The 21,054-nt window shown below is 36.7% G+C and overlaps 1 protein-coding gene across 17 annotated transcripts in view; it reads left to right on the forward strand.

Annotated features, from left to right (window-relative positions):
- The window catches only part of FKTN (fukutin), a 215,738-nt gene that overhangs the window by 16,256 nt on the left and 178,428 nt on the right, over positions 1-21,054 (forward strand). For 15 of the 17 annotated variants that reach the window (XR_008509456.2, XR_008509457.2, XR_008509458.2 and 12 more), the window contains 3 exons: positions 601-793; positions 16,187-16,246; positions 20,700-20,903. Coding sequence is in view for 14 of the 17 variants with exons in the window: in XM_054519480.2 (XP_054375455.2) it covers positions 689-793; positions 16,187-16,246; positions 20,700-20,903 (369 nt within the window). In the remaining 3 variants the exon portion in view is untranslated. Of the gene's footprint in view, positions 1-600; positions 794-16,184; positions 16,247-17,669; positions 17,768-20,699; positions 20,904-21,054 lie in introns of those variants that run through there. The other 2 variants (XM_054519484.2, XM_054519489.2) reach the window with 2 other exon arrangements.

Consider the following 21,054-nt stretch of genomic DNA (forward strand, 5'->3'; position numbering starts at 1 on the left):
TAGAACTGTATTAAATTTCTTATCCCAAAGGAATAATCAGAGATGAGACCTAAGATGAAAGAACAAAATGTTTATTGTGGCATTCTTTACAGTTGAAAAAACTGAAAACATACATGGAGTATTAATAAGAACTGACCACATCCTAGATCACACACAAACTTGAAAAGCAACTAAGAGCTGTCTTACAGGCCATGTTCCTTGACTAAAAGCGGTCTCAGTTTCTCCTTTGGAAGTGGTTCTCAGCATTGTCAGCAGTATCAGCATCATTTGGGAACTTGTCAGAAATGAAAATTCTGAGGTCTCATACCAGATTTACTCAATCAGAAACTGGAGGAGAAAAGCACCTCTCAACCTTGTTGGTCAGTTTTTATAAATATCCTATTTATGTTTTCAGTTATTTACAGTTATAAAAAAAGTGATAATAAACATTTTTGTTTTTTCATCATTGGTCTCATATTTGATTATTTCTTTAGCATAGACAATGACCAGATCAAAGAACGCCTGTGGAAATTTAATTTTTTCTTTGTTCTATTGTTGGTTATTACAGGTACAAAATTAAAGAGGTTTTTGTTTCTTTAAAAATATCTTTTTTGTTCACAGAAAACAAAATTATCTTCCCTTCCAAATCCAAAAAGATGAAAACGACTGAGATACTTTCAAAAGACAACCAAGTGGGCACCACAGACTAATGAGTAGAATCAATAAGAACGTGGTTTTGGCCCTTTTAACGCTGACAAGTTCTGCATTTCTGCTGTTTCAGTTGTACTACTACAAGCACTATTTATCAACAAAGGTAATTTTATTCCTTCTTATCATTCCTCCTTTCTTATCATTGTATATTTTCTGATCACACTTCTCTTTGCAATACATAATATTAATCGTGGTTATTCAAATTCTTGCATCTTTGTGAGGTGTGGCAAACAATTAAAAATTCAGTTAAATATACTTGTAATAGCACACTAAAGACAGAGGTGCTAAGTTTCAAGGATGTTTAATCTATTGGAATTTCCTAAGCTAGTTATTTAAAAATTATTATTTTGTTAAACAGATTATCCTTCATTTAAATGAACTCAATGATAAATAATTTTGATAAAATGTCAAAATTAGTTTATTTTAGTACAGCATATATTTTAATTTAATACCTACTGGGGAAGTGTAATGGTATGACTTACTTTTATCTGTATGTATAGGAATAAAGTAGAAATAATGATGTGGAAATCAATAGCTTCTGAAGATTCCGTAGAATATACCAGATAAGGAATTCCAAAGTTGAGATGGTGTTGTTACATTGTGAAAAGTTGCCAAACACTCCCTCTGGGGTGTATTATAATAATTACTACCATTACTGAGAATTGTACTAGATGCTTTCCATGCTCAGTTTAATCCTAAAAACAATCATGGGGAAGAAAAAAAAAATTTTTTTTTTTTAATGTTTTTATCCTCATTTCTTAATTAGAACTATTCATCAGAATTAATCACTTTGCGCCCCTCCTCAACTAGAGGGAAGTATACTCCCCTGCCTTTTTTATGTTGGGCTTGAACAGCAGAATGTTAACAGACATGTGCAGAAGCTTCAAATAGGCTGTTGTGATTTGACTTAGTTTTTATGCTCCCCTGACCTATAGGAAAAGAGAAAAATGTATGGAGCAGACCAAAGCATAGCTGCCCGGCTGACTCACAGATTTGTGAGGGAGGAAATAGGTGCTTATAAGCCATAAGACTGGGGGAAGTTTATTATGCAGCATTGTTACATGGGGTTATTAGACCTAATTTTGACAGATGAGAAAACTGAAACTTTTCTTTTTTTAAGAGAGGATCTCGCTCTGTCACCCAGGCTGAAGTACAGTGGCATAATCATAGCTCACTGTAACCTCGAACTCTGGGGCTCAAGCAGTACTCCTGCCTCAATCTCCTGAGTTGTTAGGAGGACTACAGGCACATGCCATCACGCCTGACTAATTAAAAAAAATTTTTTGTAGAGATGGGGTCTCGCTGTGTTGCCCAAGCTGGTCTTGAACTCCTGGCCTCAGGCAGTTCTGTCATCTCAGGCTCCCAAAGTGCTGTGATTACAGATATGGGCCACTGCAACTGGCCTGGAAAACCAAAACTGTTAACAGAGATGTGAAATAATTTACCTATCCAAACCACCCAGTATCTAATGTGTAGAGCTGACCTCTAATGTCCCTAGCTCCATTTTTTCCAGGCTATATAATTTTAAAAATAAGACTATACTGATTCTACTTACGATCTTGGCTATTTATCCAATGAATGTCTTTCTGTGACATCTTCAACCCTTTCCTGATTATTTTCTTAGGATAAAGTCCTAGAGTAGAAATTCTAGATCTAATATGCACATTTTAGATTTTTGTTATATATTACAAAGTTATCCTTCATAAGGATAAGCAGTATGCCTGATTTCTCATATTTTTTCATAAATAGGAATAACAATAATAATGGCATCTGTTTCAGTTAGAGATGGCTGGCTAATTGCAGCTTAAACAAATAGAGGAATTATCTGTCCATATCTGTAAGTCTAGAGCCTCTAAAATTCTCTTGGTATTTCCTGTGTTACAGTCAAGGCTAGAAGGAGTAATAGTGTGATCTAGCAGGCTTCTACTTTTGTGACAGTGGCCAGCAGATTCCCAAATATAAGAGAATCTGGGGAAATAAGGTTTTACTATTGTTATTTAGCTTTTCTAGCCTTTATAATAGAGATTGCAAAAGAGAAGGGGTTTGGGAATGGGTGTCAGGTCAGCTTACCTATAGTGCCTGCCATAGCAGCTAACATTTTTTGATGTGCTTGATTGAGTAGGCCCTATGTGAAGCACTTTACCAACATTTAATTCTTAAAACAAGTTGAGAAGATCTTGTTCTTCCTGTTTTTCCAGCAAAAACATTGAGGTTTTGAGAGACTTACTAATTTTCCCAATATCACATAGTTATTAAGTGGGGGAGATGGAATGTGAACCTGAGGAGTCTACCCCAAAACCTCATTCATTAATTTTTAGTGTTCGTAATATTCAGAAACTGAAAGCTATTCAACTCCATTAGAGGTCATTTCTTTGATTACTAGTGGGGTTAAACATCTTTCCATATGTATATTGGTTCTTTTTAGTTGTATTCTTACTTCTTCTTATTTGTGTCTTTCGTATATGTTCTTGATGATGTTGTCTTTTTCTGTAGCTGTCCTTTATAGTTTGAAGAATATTAAACCTTCATCATATATATTTCAAATATTTTTCCTGACTTGTAATTTGCCTTTTAACTTTATATTCATGATGTACTCCCTCAATAAATTAGTACTTAATGTATAAGTAGACAGATGTGAAGATCTGTTTTCCTTAGGGCATCTGTTTTTTATGTTATAACTAGCCCAAGATTATGGGAATATTTAACTGTATTTTTGTCTATTTAATGTTTGAATTTTTTCACTAAATTGAATTTATTTTAGTATGAGGTATGAATTAGACATCTAACTTACATTTTTCCCCAATGATTAACCAGTTGTCCCTATATCCCTTATTGAATTACCCATTACTTTAAAAATCCCATCTTAATTATATATTAAATTCTAATAAAGAACTGCTGTCTCGACCCTTTTCCCTTGGTGGCAATGTAACATAGTTGTTGAGAGCATGAACATCAGTTTGAGATTAAACCTCATCTATACTGCTTATTAGCTGTGGGATCTTGAGTTAATTACTTGACTTCTAAATGCCTTTGTTTCCTTATCTACAAAATGGGAGGCAATAACAGTACCACCTCGTAGACTTGTGAAGCTTAAATGAATTGATATACATAAACTATTTGGAACAATGCATGTTATACAGAAAGAAACCAGTAAAAATTGGCTATTATTATTTTTTTAAATTTTATAATGAAAAATAGTATTTGTTGTATTGTGTCCATACCATACAAACTGCCTTAGTAATAATGCCCTATTCATTAAAGAAAATATAATCTTTGAACAGAAGTGGTATGTAATTAAAGTTCAGGTAACCTTTATATACCATTAATTTTGTAAAGTTCATTCTTCATACTAGATTCTTGTTTTTTATGTTTACTTTTGATAATAGGTAGACATTATAACATCTAAGTTCTAAAATATCACAGATTATTTTTATTTTATTGAAATATATGGAGTGGGTGCAGTGGCTGACACCTGTAATCCCAGAATCTGGGGACACTGAGGTGTGCAGATTGCTTGAGCCCAAGAGTTTGAAACCAGCCTTGGCACCATGGCGAAACCCCTTTTCTACAAAAAATACAAAAATTAGCCCAGCATGGTGGCGTGTGCCTGTAGTCCCAGCTATTCAAGAGGCTGAGGTGAGAGGATCACTTGAGCTTGGGAGGTTCAAGGCTGCAGTGAGCTGTCATTGCGCCACTGCACTCCAGCCTGGGTGACACAGGAGACCGTGTCTTAAAATTTTTTTTTAATATATGGAAATTATATTAAACCATTTGTAGCCCAGTAATTGTATCCTTTAAAATGGAATTTTTAAATTTACTAATGAATTCAGAAACTGTTATTTAAAAGTCACAATTTGTAGAGTATTTTGCCAAGGCGATAGAAACAATGAGGTGGTTTCTTCCTGCCCAGTATTTATAATTTAATTTGGGACAGATGCTGATGAGAGTATAGATGCCTCCTGTATGTTATAGTGTGAAAACAGGATACTATCTGTAAGGAATACAAGCAGTTTCTCTATGCCAGTAGGAAGAAAAAATGCTTTATTTTAAAATAGTAAGGAGACCAGGTGCCTGCCTGTAATCCCAGCACTTTGGGAGGCTGAGGCGAGAGGATCGCTTGAGCCCAGGAATTCAAGACCAGCCTGGGCAACATAGTGAGATCTCGTCTCTGCTAAAAATAAGAAAATTAGCTGGGTGTGGTGGTGCATGCCTGTAGTCCTAGCTACTTGGGAGACTGAGGTGGGAGAATCCCTTTGAGCCCAGGAGTTTGAGTTTACAGTGAGCTAAGATCTGCACTCCAGGATGGACAAGAGAGGGAGACCCTGTCTCAAAAAAAAAAAAATATGTACATATGTAAAATAAAAATAGTAAGGATAGTTAGACTAATTAGATGCTAAAGATACCAACTTTTAAATTTATTTCAATGTCACTGTGGAAAATTTTGAAGCTTTCAGGTTTTTGTTAAACTTACAAATCTCACTTATACGCAGCGTTTTTGAACTCAAACTTTAGTGAAGTATAGATGCATCTTCAGTTTTCTAATGGTTTTCTTCTGACATAGGAAGATAACCTGAACTATTGTTAACTTTGCTTACTGATTATATCTAAATTGCATTCCTCTGTTGTTCAATGAGCAGTGTTTTGTGGGATATGCTTAGATAAATAAAGTCATGTAAAAATTATTTATGGTTCAATTAAATGTTTGATTTGGTAGCCAAAGAGTATGGAATCATAGTCTTGATCAGTGTGAAATTATAGGTTAGCGTCATCAACATAAAAACCAAGATTCTAAGTCATCCTTGAACTTCAAGGTAATTTTCAGAGACCCTTGAGATTATGTGTTAGAGATAGGGATGAAAAATTGATTTTATCTTTGATTCCAACCCAAATTTAGTAGCAGTAAATGCCTGCAGCACCATGGTAAGAAGGACTGCAAAGCTTTCAGCCTTTTCAGGAAAGAATACTCTAGTATTTGCTACCTTGAGTTTAAGGAGACTTCCTTTTGACCATTTTGAGGGCCTTAGCACAGAATTACTCTTGGTCCTAGGTGGTTAGACAAGCCTAGCTTTTCTATGATCCTCCAAATGGGATCTGAATAATCCAGTTATCATGTTAGCATTGAAGATAAAGAACTAGTATATTATATTTATTGGGGCTGCTAAAATTTCATAGACGGGTAGAATTGACTCTTCAGATTCCAGAACAACCCTTCAGGTCTTGGAAATACAAACTGCTTTAGTGTAGTGTCCTTGTGAGCATTGTCTGTGGGCACCAACTTTCAAGTAATTGGCTTGCAACTCACACGAGAATGGAAAGGACATGTTTCTAGGACCCTGAAGAGAATTTTCATTGTTCACTGTTTTTATGCAACCAACAGGATAGTATGATAATTGTGTGTGCTCATTTAATCCGTATTTGTTGATCACTCGTCTTACACAGTGTACTTAGGAATACAGAGATAAATAGAACACAGGCCCTACTCAAGAAACTCATAATTTGATAGACATGGCAGTATCAATAATTTTTGAGTTTGGGGGCTACATAGTCCTCATGCAATTGTTTGGCTTTCAGCAAGTCACTTTGAGCACCAGTTTCTTTAAATGGGTCTAATGGCAACATTGCTGGTTGAGATAATGTATGTGATATGTCTCACTTAGTGTCTGATACATGGTAGATGATAACTATTAGTAGCTTACATTTTCTAGTACTTTGAAGGTTTACATTGCAGTTTGACAAATAAAATTGTATTAAATTATTATAGTGTCCCTATAAGCTTATATTTTTTACTTTTTCATAAACCAAGTTAACTGGGGTCCAGATATGTTAAGTTTCTTAAGTTCAAGATTGCCAGTCAGGTCCTAAAACTTGTATTTATTCATACAGCTATTCCAACATGTAAATATAAATTTGTTCAGAAGAAATGAGTGATAAGATATGAAATGAGATGGCTTTAAGGAATGCCGTAGCACAACAGAAAATCGTCAAATATTGATGCCTATGTGGAGGGAAGACAAAGCCAATGAACTATGTTTGTATTAGGCACTGAGTGATCCAAGCCTTTTTATTGTTCTTGACTTAGTCCAATGAGCAGCACCAGTGCCTGCAGTAATCAGCTGTTTGTATTATCTAGGAGCCCACTTATAGAATTGGGTGCTGAGATATCTTATTTTGCATTATATTTAGTAGCCTATGTATGTTTGGTTAGAAGGAGGGAGGAGGGAGTTGAAAGGGGAGTTTGGATTTCAAGTTTGGCAGTAGTCATTCACAGTGAACAATTTTATATGCCATTATTGGAAATGGAAATCAGTCTTGTAGCTATTTAGATCATGTGCAACAAAGGCTTTTGAATATTTTTAGTTGGTTAGTTACTTGCTAAAATTATGCAAGAAATATGATTTTCCCTTTATCTTTTTTGACTTTTGGGCTCCTTCCATTTTGCCCTCAAGGATAACATATAGGTCATTTCTGGAGGAAGAATATTATATTTGATAGCTTGATCCAGTGTGGTAAACTTTAATAAATACTACTGCCCCACTTTTTCTACCACCGTCTCACTCTTGCTGTTATCCAGGAGAAATGTGATATAATTTCTTTCATTAGAATTGAAGGGTGTTTTTATAGTCTTTCCATTTTTTCATTTATTCTCAAATATTAGGCTGTGTAGGTTTGTAGGTTTTCTGGCCAGTTTTGATTATTAAGAATCACAGCTTTTCTACCATTTCAGGTCACATTTATGAGTGATTCACTAATCTAAGAACTGCAGTGGCTTGGGAGTAAATATAAGAGAAATGTTTCTACTAAAATGAGAAACACTGAGAGGCAGAAGTGGAAGGCTATCTGGAGGGTTGTGGAATTTGCAATGGTCAGTGTTTCTGATCCTTAGGTTTGCAAGCTTATAAGCAATTGAAAAAGACAGTTATTGAAGACTTAATTTTTTCTGAAAGTACTGCTGTTTGATTCTATATGAGCATAATTAATGATCATGCTTAATTAGGAATTTGGTTTGAGGGTTTCTATAAGAAACACCATTGGATACTGCATTTCAAAAATGATAGGATTTTTTCTTAAATCTTCACCTCCTACTTTCTGGGTGCTTTTTCTTTGATAATATATATTTATTTGACCCAGTTATCACTAGAGTTCAGTTGCTACCAGACTTTTTCTACCAGTTGTTGTTGGCATCTGATTCCATCTGTTTACTCATTTATTCATTTCCCATAAATTTTTACTCCAAATATCCCATAGGCAGTGTGTCAGAATATTTTCAGTTTTTTTTTTAACCAGTTGACTTTATATGGCATTTCTTTCAGAACATTCTGCCATTCATTTGTCAAGTATTTGTTGAAAGCTTACTATGTGCCAAGCACAGTAATAGGCTATGAAACAAATGATCAATGAAGTTCAATCCTTCTGTCTAGGAACTCACAAATTGGGAAATTTTGGGGATGAAGGGGAGAGAGGTTAAGAAACATAAAGAGACATATAAACAAACAATAACAATATATGTTACTTCTTTTTTCAAAGCACACTTCATAACTTTTCTGTTCTCTAGTATCTAGCCTTTGTAATCTTTCTTCTGTACTGTTGTCAGAGATATTTTTCTTAGATGCAGATCTGATCCAAGTTATTCTCTGCATAGTATACCTATGGAATAAGAACCAAACTTCTTAGCATAGCATGCTGGATATACTCTGTTTGCTCTCCAAATTCTCTCTTTACCATACTCTGTTCTTGGGGAGGCAGACTTTTATGGATTATATTAGCTGAGCTCCCTTGCCCTTTGGTTTCCAGTTGGGTTTAGCCAATGGGATACAGCTGGAGATTGCAAACTGGAAAGAAAGAGAGGTCAGATTATTTATTTTCTTGGTTCTCTACTTGTAGGGTCACTGGTTGACAGTGACTGCATCTTCCTGTATAGCTACAGTTGCAGCCACTGTAGCTGCCACTGAGTGCCAATAACCCTTGCTCTCCAGAGACAGATTAAACATTAAGATAATGAAATTTAAACTTCAGGGCCCCTCACTTGCAGGGGACTTGCAGGGGCCTTAGGAATCTGTTTACAAAGCTATTTATTTTTTGTAACATTTGCAAAAGTTATTTTTACATTCTTTCTTAAGAAGGGCCAACTGCTGAGCATGGTGGCTCATGCCTGTAATCCCAGCATTTTTGGAGGCCGAGGCGTTGGATCACCTGAGGTCAGGAGTTCGAGACCAGCCTGGCTAACATGGTGAAACCCCGTCTCTACCCCAAATACCAAAATTAGCTGGGTGTTGTGGTGTATGCCTGCCTGTAATCCCAGCTATTCAGGAAGCTGAGGCATGAGAATCGCTTGAACCCAGGAGGCGGAGGTTGCAGTGAGCCAAAATCACGCCACTGCACTCCAGCCTGGGTGACAGAATGAGACTCCATCTCAAAAAAAAACTGGGGGGGTACTAACAGGCCCTATGAAACTAGACCCTCCGGTGTCCTTAACCTTGACCCTACAAGCTTAGGTAAGTATAAGCTTTACAGGGAAGAGAGACTACTGAATAACATACTTGGGAAGGCTATTACTGAATATTTCATGGATGATATAATAATTTGAGTTGGTCTTGTAGGATGAGGAGTTCTTCAGGTGAAGAAGGATAGAAAGGTCATTACAAATAGAAGACACAGCTTGTTCAAAGAGAATGAGTATTTTGATGTCTAGAGTAGAAGCATACTAGGTAGAAAACAAAGAAAATACAAAAGTCCTGAGGCAGGAATATGTCTATCAGTTTTGAGAACAGCATAGAGATCAATGTGGCTGTAGACAAATGAGTGATGGGGAGAATAGTAGGTAAGATTAGAGTTTCCTGTTACTTAGGGTCTTGTAAGCCATTGTAAGGACTTTGACCTTTTATCCTGAGTGAGACTGGGAAACAGGAAGGTTTTGAGCTATGTGGACATGATCTGACTATTGTTTTAAAACAAGTAGTCTGGCCACTTTGATGAGAATAGATTGGCTGTGTTGCCACCCAAATCTCATCTTTAATTGTAGCTCCCATAATTCCCGTGTGCTGTGGGGGGACCTCGTGGAAGATAATTGAATCATGGGGGTGGTTCCCCCATGCTGTTCTTGTGGTAGCAAATAAGTCTCATGAGAGCTGATAATTTTATAAGGGGAGATCTGATGATTTCTCCTTTTGCTTGATTCTGATTCTCTCTTGTCTGCTGCCATGTAAGACGTACCTTTCACCTTCTGCCATGATTGTGAGGCCTCCCCAGCCACTTGGAACTGTGAGTTCATTAAACTTCTTTTGTAAGTTGCCCAGTTTCAGGTATGTCTTTATCAGCAGCGTGAAAATGGATTAATACACAGAGAGACCAGTTAGAAGGCTATTCTAGTAATTTACACAAGAGATGATAATGATTTGGACAAGAGAGTTGATGGTAGAGTTGGTGAGAAATGGAAAGTATAGTTTTCAGGATTTGTTGATGGATTAGATGTAGGGTATTAGAGTGACAGAAGCAAGTCAGGGATAACTCTAGTATTTTTGTCCTAAGTAATTGTAATGGCAAATTGCTGTTTACTGAGATGGATGAGACTGGAAAGAGCAAGTTTGAGGAATGGTGAAAATCAGGAGTTTTTTTGTACATGTTAAGTTTAAGGTGCTATATTAATCTGTTCTTTCATTGCTGTAAAGAAATACCTGAGGCAGGGTAATTTATAAAGAAAAGAGGTTTAATTGGCTCATGGTTCTGCAGGCTGTATAGGAAGCATGATGCTAACATCTGCTCAACTTCTGGGGAGGCCTCAGGAAACTTACAATCATGGCAGCAGGTGAAGGGGGAGCCCGCACCTCACATGGCCAGAGCAGGAGGAAAAGAGAGAGTGGGGAGATGCTACACACTTTTAAACAACCAGATCTTAGGGGAACTTACTCACTCCCTATCACAAGAATAGCACCAAGAGGATGGTGCTAAACCATTCATGACAAACTGTCCCCACAATCCAATTACCTCCCACCAGGCCCCATTTCCAACACTGGGGATTACAGTTTGACATGAGATTTGGTGGGGACACAGATCTAAACCATATTATTCTGCCCCTGGCCCCTCACACCTCATGATCCTTTTATATTGCAAAATACAATCATGCCTTCCCAACAGTCCTTCAAAGTCTTAACTTATTCCAACATTAACTCAAAAGTTCAAAGTCTCATCTGAGACAAGGCAAGTCCCTTCCACCTATGAGCCTGTAAAATAAAAAATTAGTTAGTTACTCCCAAGATTCGATGGGGGTACAGTCATTGGGTAAATACTCCTGTTCCCAAAGGGAGAAATTGGCCAAAAGAAAGGGGCTACAGGCCCCATGAAGCCCAAAACCCAGCAGGTTACCCATTAAGTCTTAAAACCCCAAAATTTGACTCCATGTCTCATGTCCAGGGCACACGGGGGTAGGCTCCCAAGGCCTTGGGCAGCTCAGACCCTGTGGCTTTGCAGGGTTCAGCCCGCACAACTGCTCTCATGGGCTGACATTGAGTGCCTGTAGCTTTTCCTGGTGTACCATGCAAGTTACTGGTGAATCTACCACTCTGGGGTCTGGAGGACTGTGGCCCTCTTCTCACAGCTCCAGTAGGCAGTGCCCCAGTGAGGACTCTCTGTGGGAGCTTCAACCCTGCATTTCCCTTCCACGCTATTCTAGTAGAGGTTCTCCATGAGGGCTCCATCAGCAGCAAGCTTCTGCCTGGAATCCAGGCTTTTCCATACATCCTCTGAAATCTAGGCAGAGGCTCTTAAGCCTCATCTCTTGCACTGTGTGCACCTGCTTACAGCTTGCACCCTCTGAAGCAGCCTCAGCTATACCTGTGCCCCTTTGAGCCATGGCTGGAGCTAGAGCAGCTGGAATGCAGGGAGCAGTGTCTTGAGGCTACTCAGGGTGGCAGGCACTGGGCCTGGCCCACCAAACTATTCTTCCCTCCTACGTCTCCAGGCCTGTTATGGGAGGGGCTACCTCCAAGGTCTTTGAAATGCCTTCAGAGCCTTTTCCCCATTTTCTTGGCTAATGCAAATTTCTGCAGCCTGCTTGAATTCCTCCCCTGAAAATGGACTTTTCTTTTCTATCACATGGCCAGGCTGCAAATTTTCCAATCATGTATGCCCTGCTTCCCTATTAAATATAAGTTCCAATTTTATGTCATTTCTTTGCTCACACATATGAGCATAGGTTGTTAGAAGCAGCCAGGCCAGATCTTGAACTCTTTGCTGCTTAGAAATTTCTTCTGGGTTGGGCATGGTGGCTCATGCCTATAATCCCAGCACTTTGGTAGGCCGAGTTGGGCGGATCACAAGGTCAGGAGTTCGAGACCAGCCTGGCCAATATGGTGAAACCCTGTCTCTACTAAAAATACAAAAATTAGCTGGGTGTGGTGATGGGTGCCTGTAATCCTAGCTACTCGGAAGGCTGAGGCAGGAAAATTGCTTGAAACTGGATAGCGGAGGTTGCAGTGAGCCAAGATCATACCACTGCACTCCAGTTTGGGTAACAAGAGTGAAACTCTGTCTCAAAAAAAAGAAAAAAAGAAATTTCTTCTTCCAGGTACCCTAGACTATCACTCTCGAGTTCAGAGTTTCACAGATCTCTAGGGCCAGGGCACAATGCAGCCAGGTTCTTTGCTAAGGCATAACAAAAGTGACTTCTGCTTCACCTCCCAATAAGTTCCTGATTTCCATCTGAGACTTCCTTAGCCTGGACTTCATTGTCCATATCACTATAAGCATCTTGATCACAACCATTCAACAAGTCTCTAGGAAGTTTCAAATTTTCCCTCATCTTCCCGTCTTCTTCTGAGCTCTCCAAACTTTCCCTCTGCCTGTTACCCAGTTCCAAAGTTACTTCCACATTTTCAGACACCTTACAGCAATACTGCTCTCCTGGTACCAATTTTCTGTAGTTAGTCTGTTCTCGCATTGCTATAAAGAAACACCTGAGACTGGGTAATTTATAAAGAAAAGTTTAATTGTCTCATGGTTCCAGAGGCTGTACAGGAAGCATGATACTGGCATCTGCTTGGCTTCTGTGGAGGCCTCAGGAAACTTAGAATCATGGCAGAAGGTGAAGGCGGAACCAGCACTTCATATGGCTGGAGCAGGAAGAAGAGAGGGAGGGAGGAGGTGCTACAGTCTTTTAAACAGTTAGATCTCAGGATAACTCACTCACTCATTATCACAAGAACAGCACCAAAGGGATGGTGCTAAATCAGTCATGAGAAACTGTTTACATGATACAGTCACCTCCCACCAGGTACCGCCTCCAACACTGGGGATTACAATTCAGTATGCGATTTGGTGGGGCACAGATCCAAAGCACATCAGGTGCCTATTTGACATTCAAATGAAGAAGTTGAATAGACAATTGGCTGTATAAGTCTGGGTAGAGTGGGTTGGAAGTACAAATTGAGTGTTGTAAGCATATAGATGGTATTTAAAGCCATATGACTAGATGAGATACTAAGGAAGTGAATATAGATTTTTAAAGGGGAAGAGAGAAAGTGTCAACATCTGAGCTTTGGGACCCTCCAACACATCAGGGAAGTGGGAAGAACCGGCAAGTTAAAGAAGCAGCCAGAGAGAAACAGAGAAAAAACAGAAATATGGTGATACAGAGAGCTAAGTGAATGAAGTGTTTCGGTGAGGCAGAGGTTGTCGACAATTCTTGGTATATCAAATAAGATAAGTACTGATAATTGACCATTGGATTTAGCAATGTTCAGGTCATTGGTGATCTTGATGATGCTCAGCAGAGTGAATTTAAAATGAAGTGAGTTCATGGGAGGAGAGGAATTGGAGGCAATGAGAAGAGACAACCCTTTAGGAGTTTTGCTGTAATGGGGGACAGAAAGTTGTTCTTTGGGAAAAGAGGAGTTGAGAAGTTTTTGTGTTTTGTTTTAATTATTAGTGTTTTAAGATGGAATAAATAATAGTCATGTTTGTATACTGATGGGAATGATCCATCAGAGAAAGAAAAATTGCTGGAGCAATGTCTTTGTCCAGTCAAGGGGGGATGGGATTTAGTGCATAAGTGGAGAGGCTGGCTTTAGACAGGAACATAGACAATTCATCTGTTATGACAGAAGGGAAGGTGTATTATATGGATATAATTCTTGTACAGTAGGTGGGAAGATGTGGTGGGGGCTTTTGAAAATTATTTTCAAATTTCTTTTTTCTCAGTGAAATAGCAAGCAATGCCATAAGTTGAAAGATAGGATAGGGAGGTGTTAGAAAAAAGGGAGAAAAGTCATCTAGGAGAATGAGACAGTTAATACACAAGGGGAATGTAGAATGATTTCTGGGCAGAATTAAAGCCCCACTTGAGATTAGTAGTCATGAATTTAAAGTGACATCAGCCAGGTATGGTGTCTCACGCCTGGAATCCCAGCACTTTGGGAGGCGGAAGCAAGTGGATCACTTGAGATCAGCCTAGGCAATATGGTGACAACCTGTCTTTACGAAAAATACAAAAATTAGCTGGGCGTGGTAGTGCATGCCTCTATAGTTTCAGCTGCTAGGAAGACTGAGGTAGGAGTATCACTTGAGTCTGGGAGGTTGAGGCTGCAGTGAGCTGTGATTACGCCACTGCACTCCAGCCTGGGCAACAGAGACCCCTGTCTCAATAATAATAGTAATAATAATAATAATAAAGTGATATCAGTCAGCAGCCACATTAGCTGCACAGTTGCAGGTGCAGAATAAGTAGAAAGTGGGCCTTTGCTGAGCAAATAAAATGAAGTCAGATGGAGGTAAGTTGTCAGTGTATACAAGAGAATGATTATGAAACATGAATATTTCCGATTGCATTTTTCATAATAGCCAAAAGCTGGAAATAACCTAAATGCTCATCAACTAATGAATGAATATACAATGGAATATTAACCATAAAAGGAAATGAAGTACTGATACATGCCACAGCATGAATGAACTTTGAAAACGTCGTGCTCAGTGAAAAACCAGATGTAAAAGGCCACATATATGATTCCATTTTTATGTAGTGTCCATAACGGGCAAATCCACAGAGAAGATAATTAGTGTTATGATTGGGGCTGAGTGGAGGAGGAAAGGGGAGTGGCTGTTAATAGGAACATAGTTTCTTTTTGGAGTGATTAAAATATTCTGGAATTAGATAGTGGTAATAGTTGCACAACTCTAAACATACTAAAAATCACTTTAGAAAGGCAGATTTTATGGTATGTGAATTATATCAAAATAAAGCTATATAAAAATAACATCTAGTTCACTAGAAATTAGCTTATCCAAAACTCAACAAATTGAACAGCTCAGAAATATAGCTGAGCTGTATTTCTAATCAACTAATGTAGGACTAAGGTGAACAAGTAGCTGTATTACAATGTTTGCAGTCTCTTTTCAGGTTTGAAGATTACAGTTGTTTTTTTCTCAAACATCCCTTAGTATTAAAATGTTATTGGCTAAGTTGCAGAGCTTGTGAGGAGAGACCAATTCTGGCTCTGTCTTAATTACTTAGTATATTCATCTCTCCATCCCTTCCTCTCTCCTTCCAATTAACAAACCTTTACTAAGCTATAAAAATCATCAAGCACTATCCTAGGTACTACTGGTGATACAAAGATGGATTGGACTTTGTCCCTACCCTTGAATGTGAGGTTTAATGGGGAAATGAGGTTTAGGAACTTGGAGCACATTTCATTTTTAGGGTGAGACTACTCTAATCGTTCTTCAGCATCCTCCCATCTGTAGCTTATAGATAAAGTATGCACTCAAGGCATAAGAAACTTATTTGGATCTTCTTTACGCTTGAAACATTCTTCCTTTTGTCTCTAGAACATCAGACATTCTTCCTCCTCTTACTCTAAAGTATTTTGGGGCTACCAGATGAAAACTCATGATAATTTTCTTTCTTCTGATGCTGTAGACCTGAAATATTTTTTATAAAAACTTCAACATTCAAAATTACGATGTATGTTAGGTAAACCGTGCATACTGGTGCTATCTGCAAAACAAATAATAATGTTTACCTTGCAGGATTGTTGTGAGGGATCAATGAGTATACATAATTGATATATGGAAGTGTCAAACACACAAGCTCCTCAATAAACATTATTATACTTTATCACTTTGCCAAAATCTACAAACACTAATTTTATATATGGCGATATGTTGAGATTGCAGATATAGACATAGACCTTAACAGACAAACCCTAATTCCAAAGAGTTTGCCATTCATTGATGGAAATTAATTGGTTCAGAGATGTTGACCATGTCTACCTTATTATTTAATAGCTTAATTAACTTACTACAAATCTATTGATGTTTTCCATCTTGGATTTTTATATCATAAAAATGTAGAATTCTTAGCTCATGACTATATGAAAAATAGGTATTGGATAATGCTTTTTAATGATTATAAGCTAATTATATTTTGAATCTCATGCCTAACTGAAATGTAATGTTGCATGCTGGGCTTTGAATTTACTAAAAAGTTCTTTTGTTATCTTCCTAGAATGGAGCTGGTTTGTCAAAATCCAAAGGAAGCCGAATTGGATTTGATAGCACACAGTGGGTATGTAGAAAAAACAAGAAATTTCTCGATTATAATGTTCATTTAGTTCATTCATTTACTCCGTAAGTATTTGTTGAATGATGGCAATAATAATAGCTACCTTGTGTGGTGTGTGGCCGGTTGGTAGTGGCAGGTAAGGGACAGGCCCTTTACCAAGTGCTTTATGCAATGTCTTATTTAGTCCTTATGGAAACTTTAAGAAGTGAGTAAATATTGTTACTCTCAATTCACTTAGAGAGATTAAGCTTAGTTGGCTGATAATTTGGTAAGACCAGATTCTGTCTGCCTCTAAAACCCACATTCACTGAGCTATGGTGTTTCCCTAAATGAATGAATATATGAATCAGATTTATTTGAATAAGGGAAAAGTAATGATCAGCAATAAAAATCTATTCAACATATTCCTTTATAAGATGAGGGGAAACCAGCAATATTTACGATATATCCTTGTTTTGTTTTAGAAATTTCAGAACCTACACATTGATAAAATATATTTTCCTATGTTTTAAAACTAAATTTAGAAAGAAAAACATTGCTGGGTTACTAATAAAACACAACATTTATTCTGTTAGTATACATTATGGGAATGACCAGATATTTCTTGATACACTTCAATCTTTGGCTTCTCTATAACTAGAGATGTGGAACACTTTAAATTAGAAGTGGATTTTCAGATCACCAAGCAGTGGTCATTTTAGTTCATTGCTAACACCGAGTAGAATTTGAACTACTGTTTAAAAGTAAAGTCTGGGATATCCTATTATCAGGCTCCCCAGCTCTCTAGTCTATAAGTATCAATGTAAACTTGTAATTTATTAAAAATAGCAATTGTTTTGCTCTGTGAATTTAGGATATTCTGAGGATAAAGGTAAGCATGATATATTTGGAATTTATACTACCCAGTCACAGTTATAAAGATTTTAGATTAAATTAAAAAGAGATATTTTGTATACTTCTCTGTAACCCTTCTCTACCTCCATCCCACCCTTAGGAAACACATACACATAATACTTGGACCAGATTTATCATCCTGTGGTTGAAGTAATTTGCTGAGATTTAAAATTCAGTATTTAACAGCCAAAGGCAACGGGGGTGATCTATCATACATTTTAACATTATAAGATGTGATGATACTTAGAGAAACATATATTTTTCAGGTTTGCCATTTATTAGGAGTCTTCATCTGTACACTGAAAAGCAATTTCAGCAAAAAATTTAAAGCTGTAGTAGCTTCAGTTGGATAAAAGGTTTTCCTTTATCAGTATTAACCGACAACATTCTGACAACATTCCCAAACCTTTTAGTAAATAGAGCAGTCGGAGAAGGTACAGTTTCACTGATACATTTTAAAATGGAATTTGTGAAAAATTTAAAGCTTAAAATAATAGAAAACAGTAGCATGACTCTATCCTTTTCATTCAAGAAATGATCCTTGAGGTGGGAGAAAATAATGGATTTTTTTCAAAGTCTTTACTTCCATGGTACGCAAGCAAAAAGTTGAAGAGCAGCTTACCACATTCAGTGAGTTCTCTTTATACTCTTTTACATTGAGGGGACTAAAAAAAATTGTAAATGTGGTCACTGAATCACTATATTTGCAAAATCACAGGAAAGGAGAAGTACTAACATACTTCTAAACTTTTAGAAGGAATAAAAGGTGAAATCTCATCAATAGTGTGATATTGAGCCCTGGTAAAATTCTAGAGCTCAATGTTTATGGAGTTATTAAACAGATGACTTGGGAGCACTTAGAAAAGAAAATGATCATAATTAGGAACTAGGCTTTTACTAAGAACAAGTCCTGCCAAGACTTTTTAGGTTTTAATAAAATTTTAATACACAGGCAGATGAATGGGCTATTATGGTCTCAGCATAATCTCTTTTCAACAAGATGTTTTTCATTCTTATAAACAAAATGAATTACTGAAGGTCAGATGATAATAGTGATTTAGAATTAATTGGATTTAGAATCAATTGGACACGTTTCCAAGCAGCGTTAATGATTGTATTGATAACAACTTGGAGGAGGTGTTTAGAAGGTGAGTTATAGAACCTCTGCTTGACCCTGACCTAATCTGTATTTATATTAATAATGGTAATGAAGCTATAAGTGTGTTCATCATATTTGTATTTAACACCAACCTGAGATCCATTCAACAAACATTAAAGTACCTTTTATGTGGTAGTTCTGTTATCTCATCTTTCTTCCAAAACCATTTCTTTCTTGTTTTTTTCCTAGTATAAAGCACAGAAAGCAATAACCCTAAAAGACACACACACACACAAAATAGCTAAATTGGACTATTAAAATTTTAAACTTCTAGTCATCAAAAAACACTATTAAGAAAATGAATAAGCATGCCACAGAGTAGCAAATATTTGTAAAACATGTATCTCACAAAGGAATGGTATTAAAGATATATGAAGAACTCCCACACGACTCAGTAATAGATTTTTTGTTCATGCCTTTCATCAAGTTGAGGACGTATTTTATTCCTGGTTTGCTGAAAGTTTTAAATCATGAATAGATACTGAATTTTGTCAAATGCTTTTTTCTATATTGAAATTATCATAGTTTTTCACTTTTTTCTGTTGATTTGTCAAATTTTATTGATTGATTTTCAAATGCTAAAGTAACCTTTCATTCCTAGGATAAATACTACTTGGTCATGACATTTGCTTTCCTTTTTTATCTTTTTTTAGTTACTGGAATTGATTTTCTAATATTGTATTAAGTATTTTTGCATCTGTGTTCATGAGAGATGGTGGACTATACTTTTTTTTGTAATGTCTTTGTCAAGTTTTGCTTTTTTTTTTTTTTTTTTTTTTTTGAGATGAAGTCTCTCTGTTGCCCAGGCTGGAGTTGCAGCCATGTGATCTCGGCTCACTGCAACTTCCACCTCCCGGGTTCAAGTGATTCTCCTGCCTCAGCCTCCCGAGTTGCTGGGACTACAGGCACACGCCACCACGCCTGGCTAATTTTTGTATTTTTAGTAGAGACAGGGTTTCACCATGTTGGCCAGGCTGGTCTCGAACTCCTGACCTCAGGTGATCCACCTGCTTTGACCTCCCAAAGTGCTGGGATTACAGGTGTGAGAAGTTTTGCTATTAAGTATGGCACTGGCCTCTTAAAATCAGATAGGAAGTATTTTCTCCTGCTCTATTTTCTGAGAAAGTTTTTGTAGAATTGGTATTCTTCCTTAAAAATGATGGAATTCACCAGTGAACTGTCTAAGTCTGAAGTTTTTCCTTGTTGTTTTGAGGGCAGTTTTTTTTTTCCCTAACAAATTCAGTTTCTTTAATAGGTATAGGGCAATTCAGATTTTGTTTCATCTTGTGGCAGTTTTGTTAAATTGTATTTTTAAAGAAATTTGCGTCATCTAAGTTGAATTTTTTGGTGTAATGTTGTTTATCCTAACTTTTTACTTAGCTGTTTCTCACACTGAGGTAATAAACCCCTGTAAGGCAGAGATTATTGTATTCTTGGTATTTGCATAATACTCTACACTAAAAACAAATAATGAGACTGATTCTTAGCTTTATCTCATCCTTTATCCTTAAAATTGATATTTTGTCTATTTATTTATCTTGTATATATTTTTATGAGTTCCTTCAGATTTTCTGAAAAAGAATTTATTCTTAATTTCATGAAGCACCTTTTTGATAGGCAAACATTCCTATAAGTCTTGCTTTCATTGAAGTAGGCTTTTAAGCAATAGTGTATGCCAGATATTCTGTTTATCCTTGCTGTTCTTAGGTATTACTTATTCCTAAGTATGATTTAGTCTGTTTTCATTCTACTATTGAATTTTTGTTTTTTTCAGTAGGGAACCGTACTTACTACCCAGCAGAGTTATATTTTGAAATATTGCAGTATTAGAAAAGCACATTATATATGGCAATCATCAAGCAGACAGTGTATTTTGGTCTGAGTCTTTTGCTTAGAAAGATTATTAAGCAGCATTACAGATATGAAGAAAAATGGTACAAACAACTGATTTTTGTTTTTGAAAGATTAACAAGACTGATTTTTAAAAGCTGACAGATAGTTCTCTCAATTTTGCTTGAAAAGATTTAGCTAATACTAAGAGAATAATTTTGTAAGCACCACATTTTCATGTCAGATACCACTTCCTCTGTGAAATTTCTTATTCTTTTGATGTATGGTAAATTTGTAGCTTACTGGTCTGTACTTTTATAATATGTTGTATATGTTTTTATTATAGCATATTTCACCTTATATTGAAAGTGTTCATCTTTCTTAGAAGACTGCTTATTGAGAGCAGAGACCATATGTGCTATTTAATCATTTGTATTTTTTAGCACAATGATAAGCATGGTATCTATTGGGTAAATACTCTGCATTCTTATACAATTAATGAATTAAAATGTTATAAAATAGGCTGTTGTGTTGGCTTACTGGAATTATGAGAATTCTTTTTCTCTCAAACAGCGTGCAGTTAAAAAATTTATTATGTTAACATCCAACCAAAATGTACCAGTGTTTCTTATTGATCCTTTGATATTGGAATTGATTAATAAGAACTTTGAACAAGTCAAAAATACTTCTCATGGCTCTACTTCACAATGCAAGTTTTTCTGTGTTCCAAGAGACTTTACTGCATTTGCGCTGCAGTATCACCTATGGAAGAATGAGGTAAGTGACTTGCTTTCACATAATGGAATGTGTCTCTTTTTACAAAATAGTATGGGTTTAGGGTAGTTTAAAATGTAAAACATTAAAAATTTTTCCTAAAGCACTTTATAAATTGTATCGGGAATATTTTCAGCTATAAATAACAATACAA

This window comes from Pongo abelii, chromosome 13, assembly GCF_028885655.2.
Source record: "Pongo abelii isolate AG06213 chromosome 13, NHGRI_mPonAbe1-v2.0_pri, whole genome shotgun sequence".
Taxonomy (NCBI): Eukaryota; Metazoa; Chordata; class Mammalia; order Primates; family Hominidae; genus Pongo; species Pongo abelii.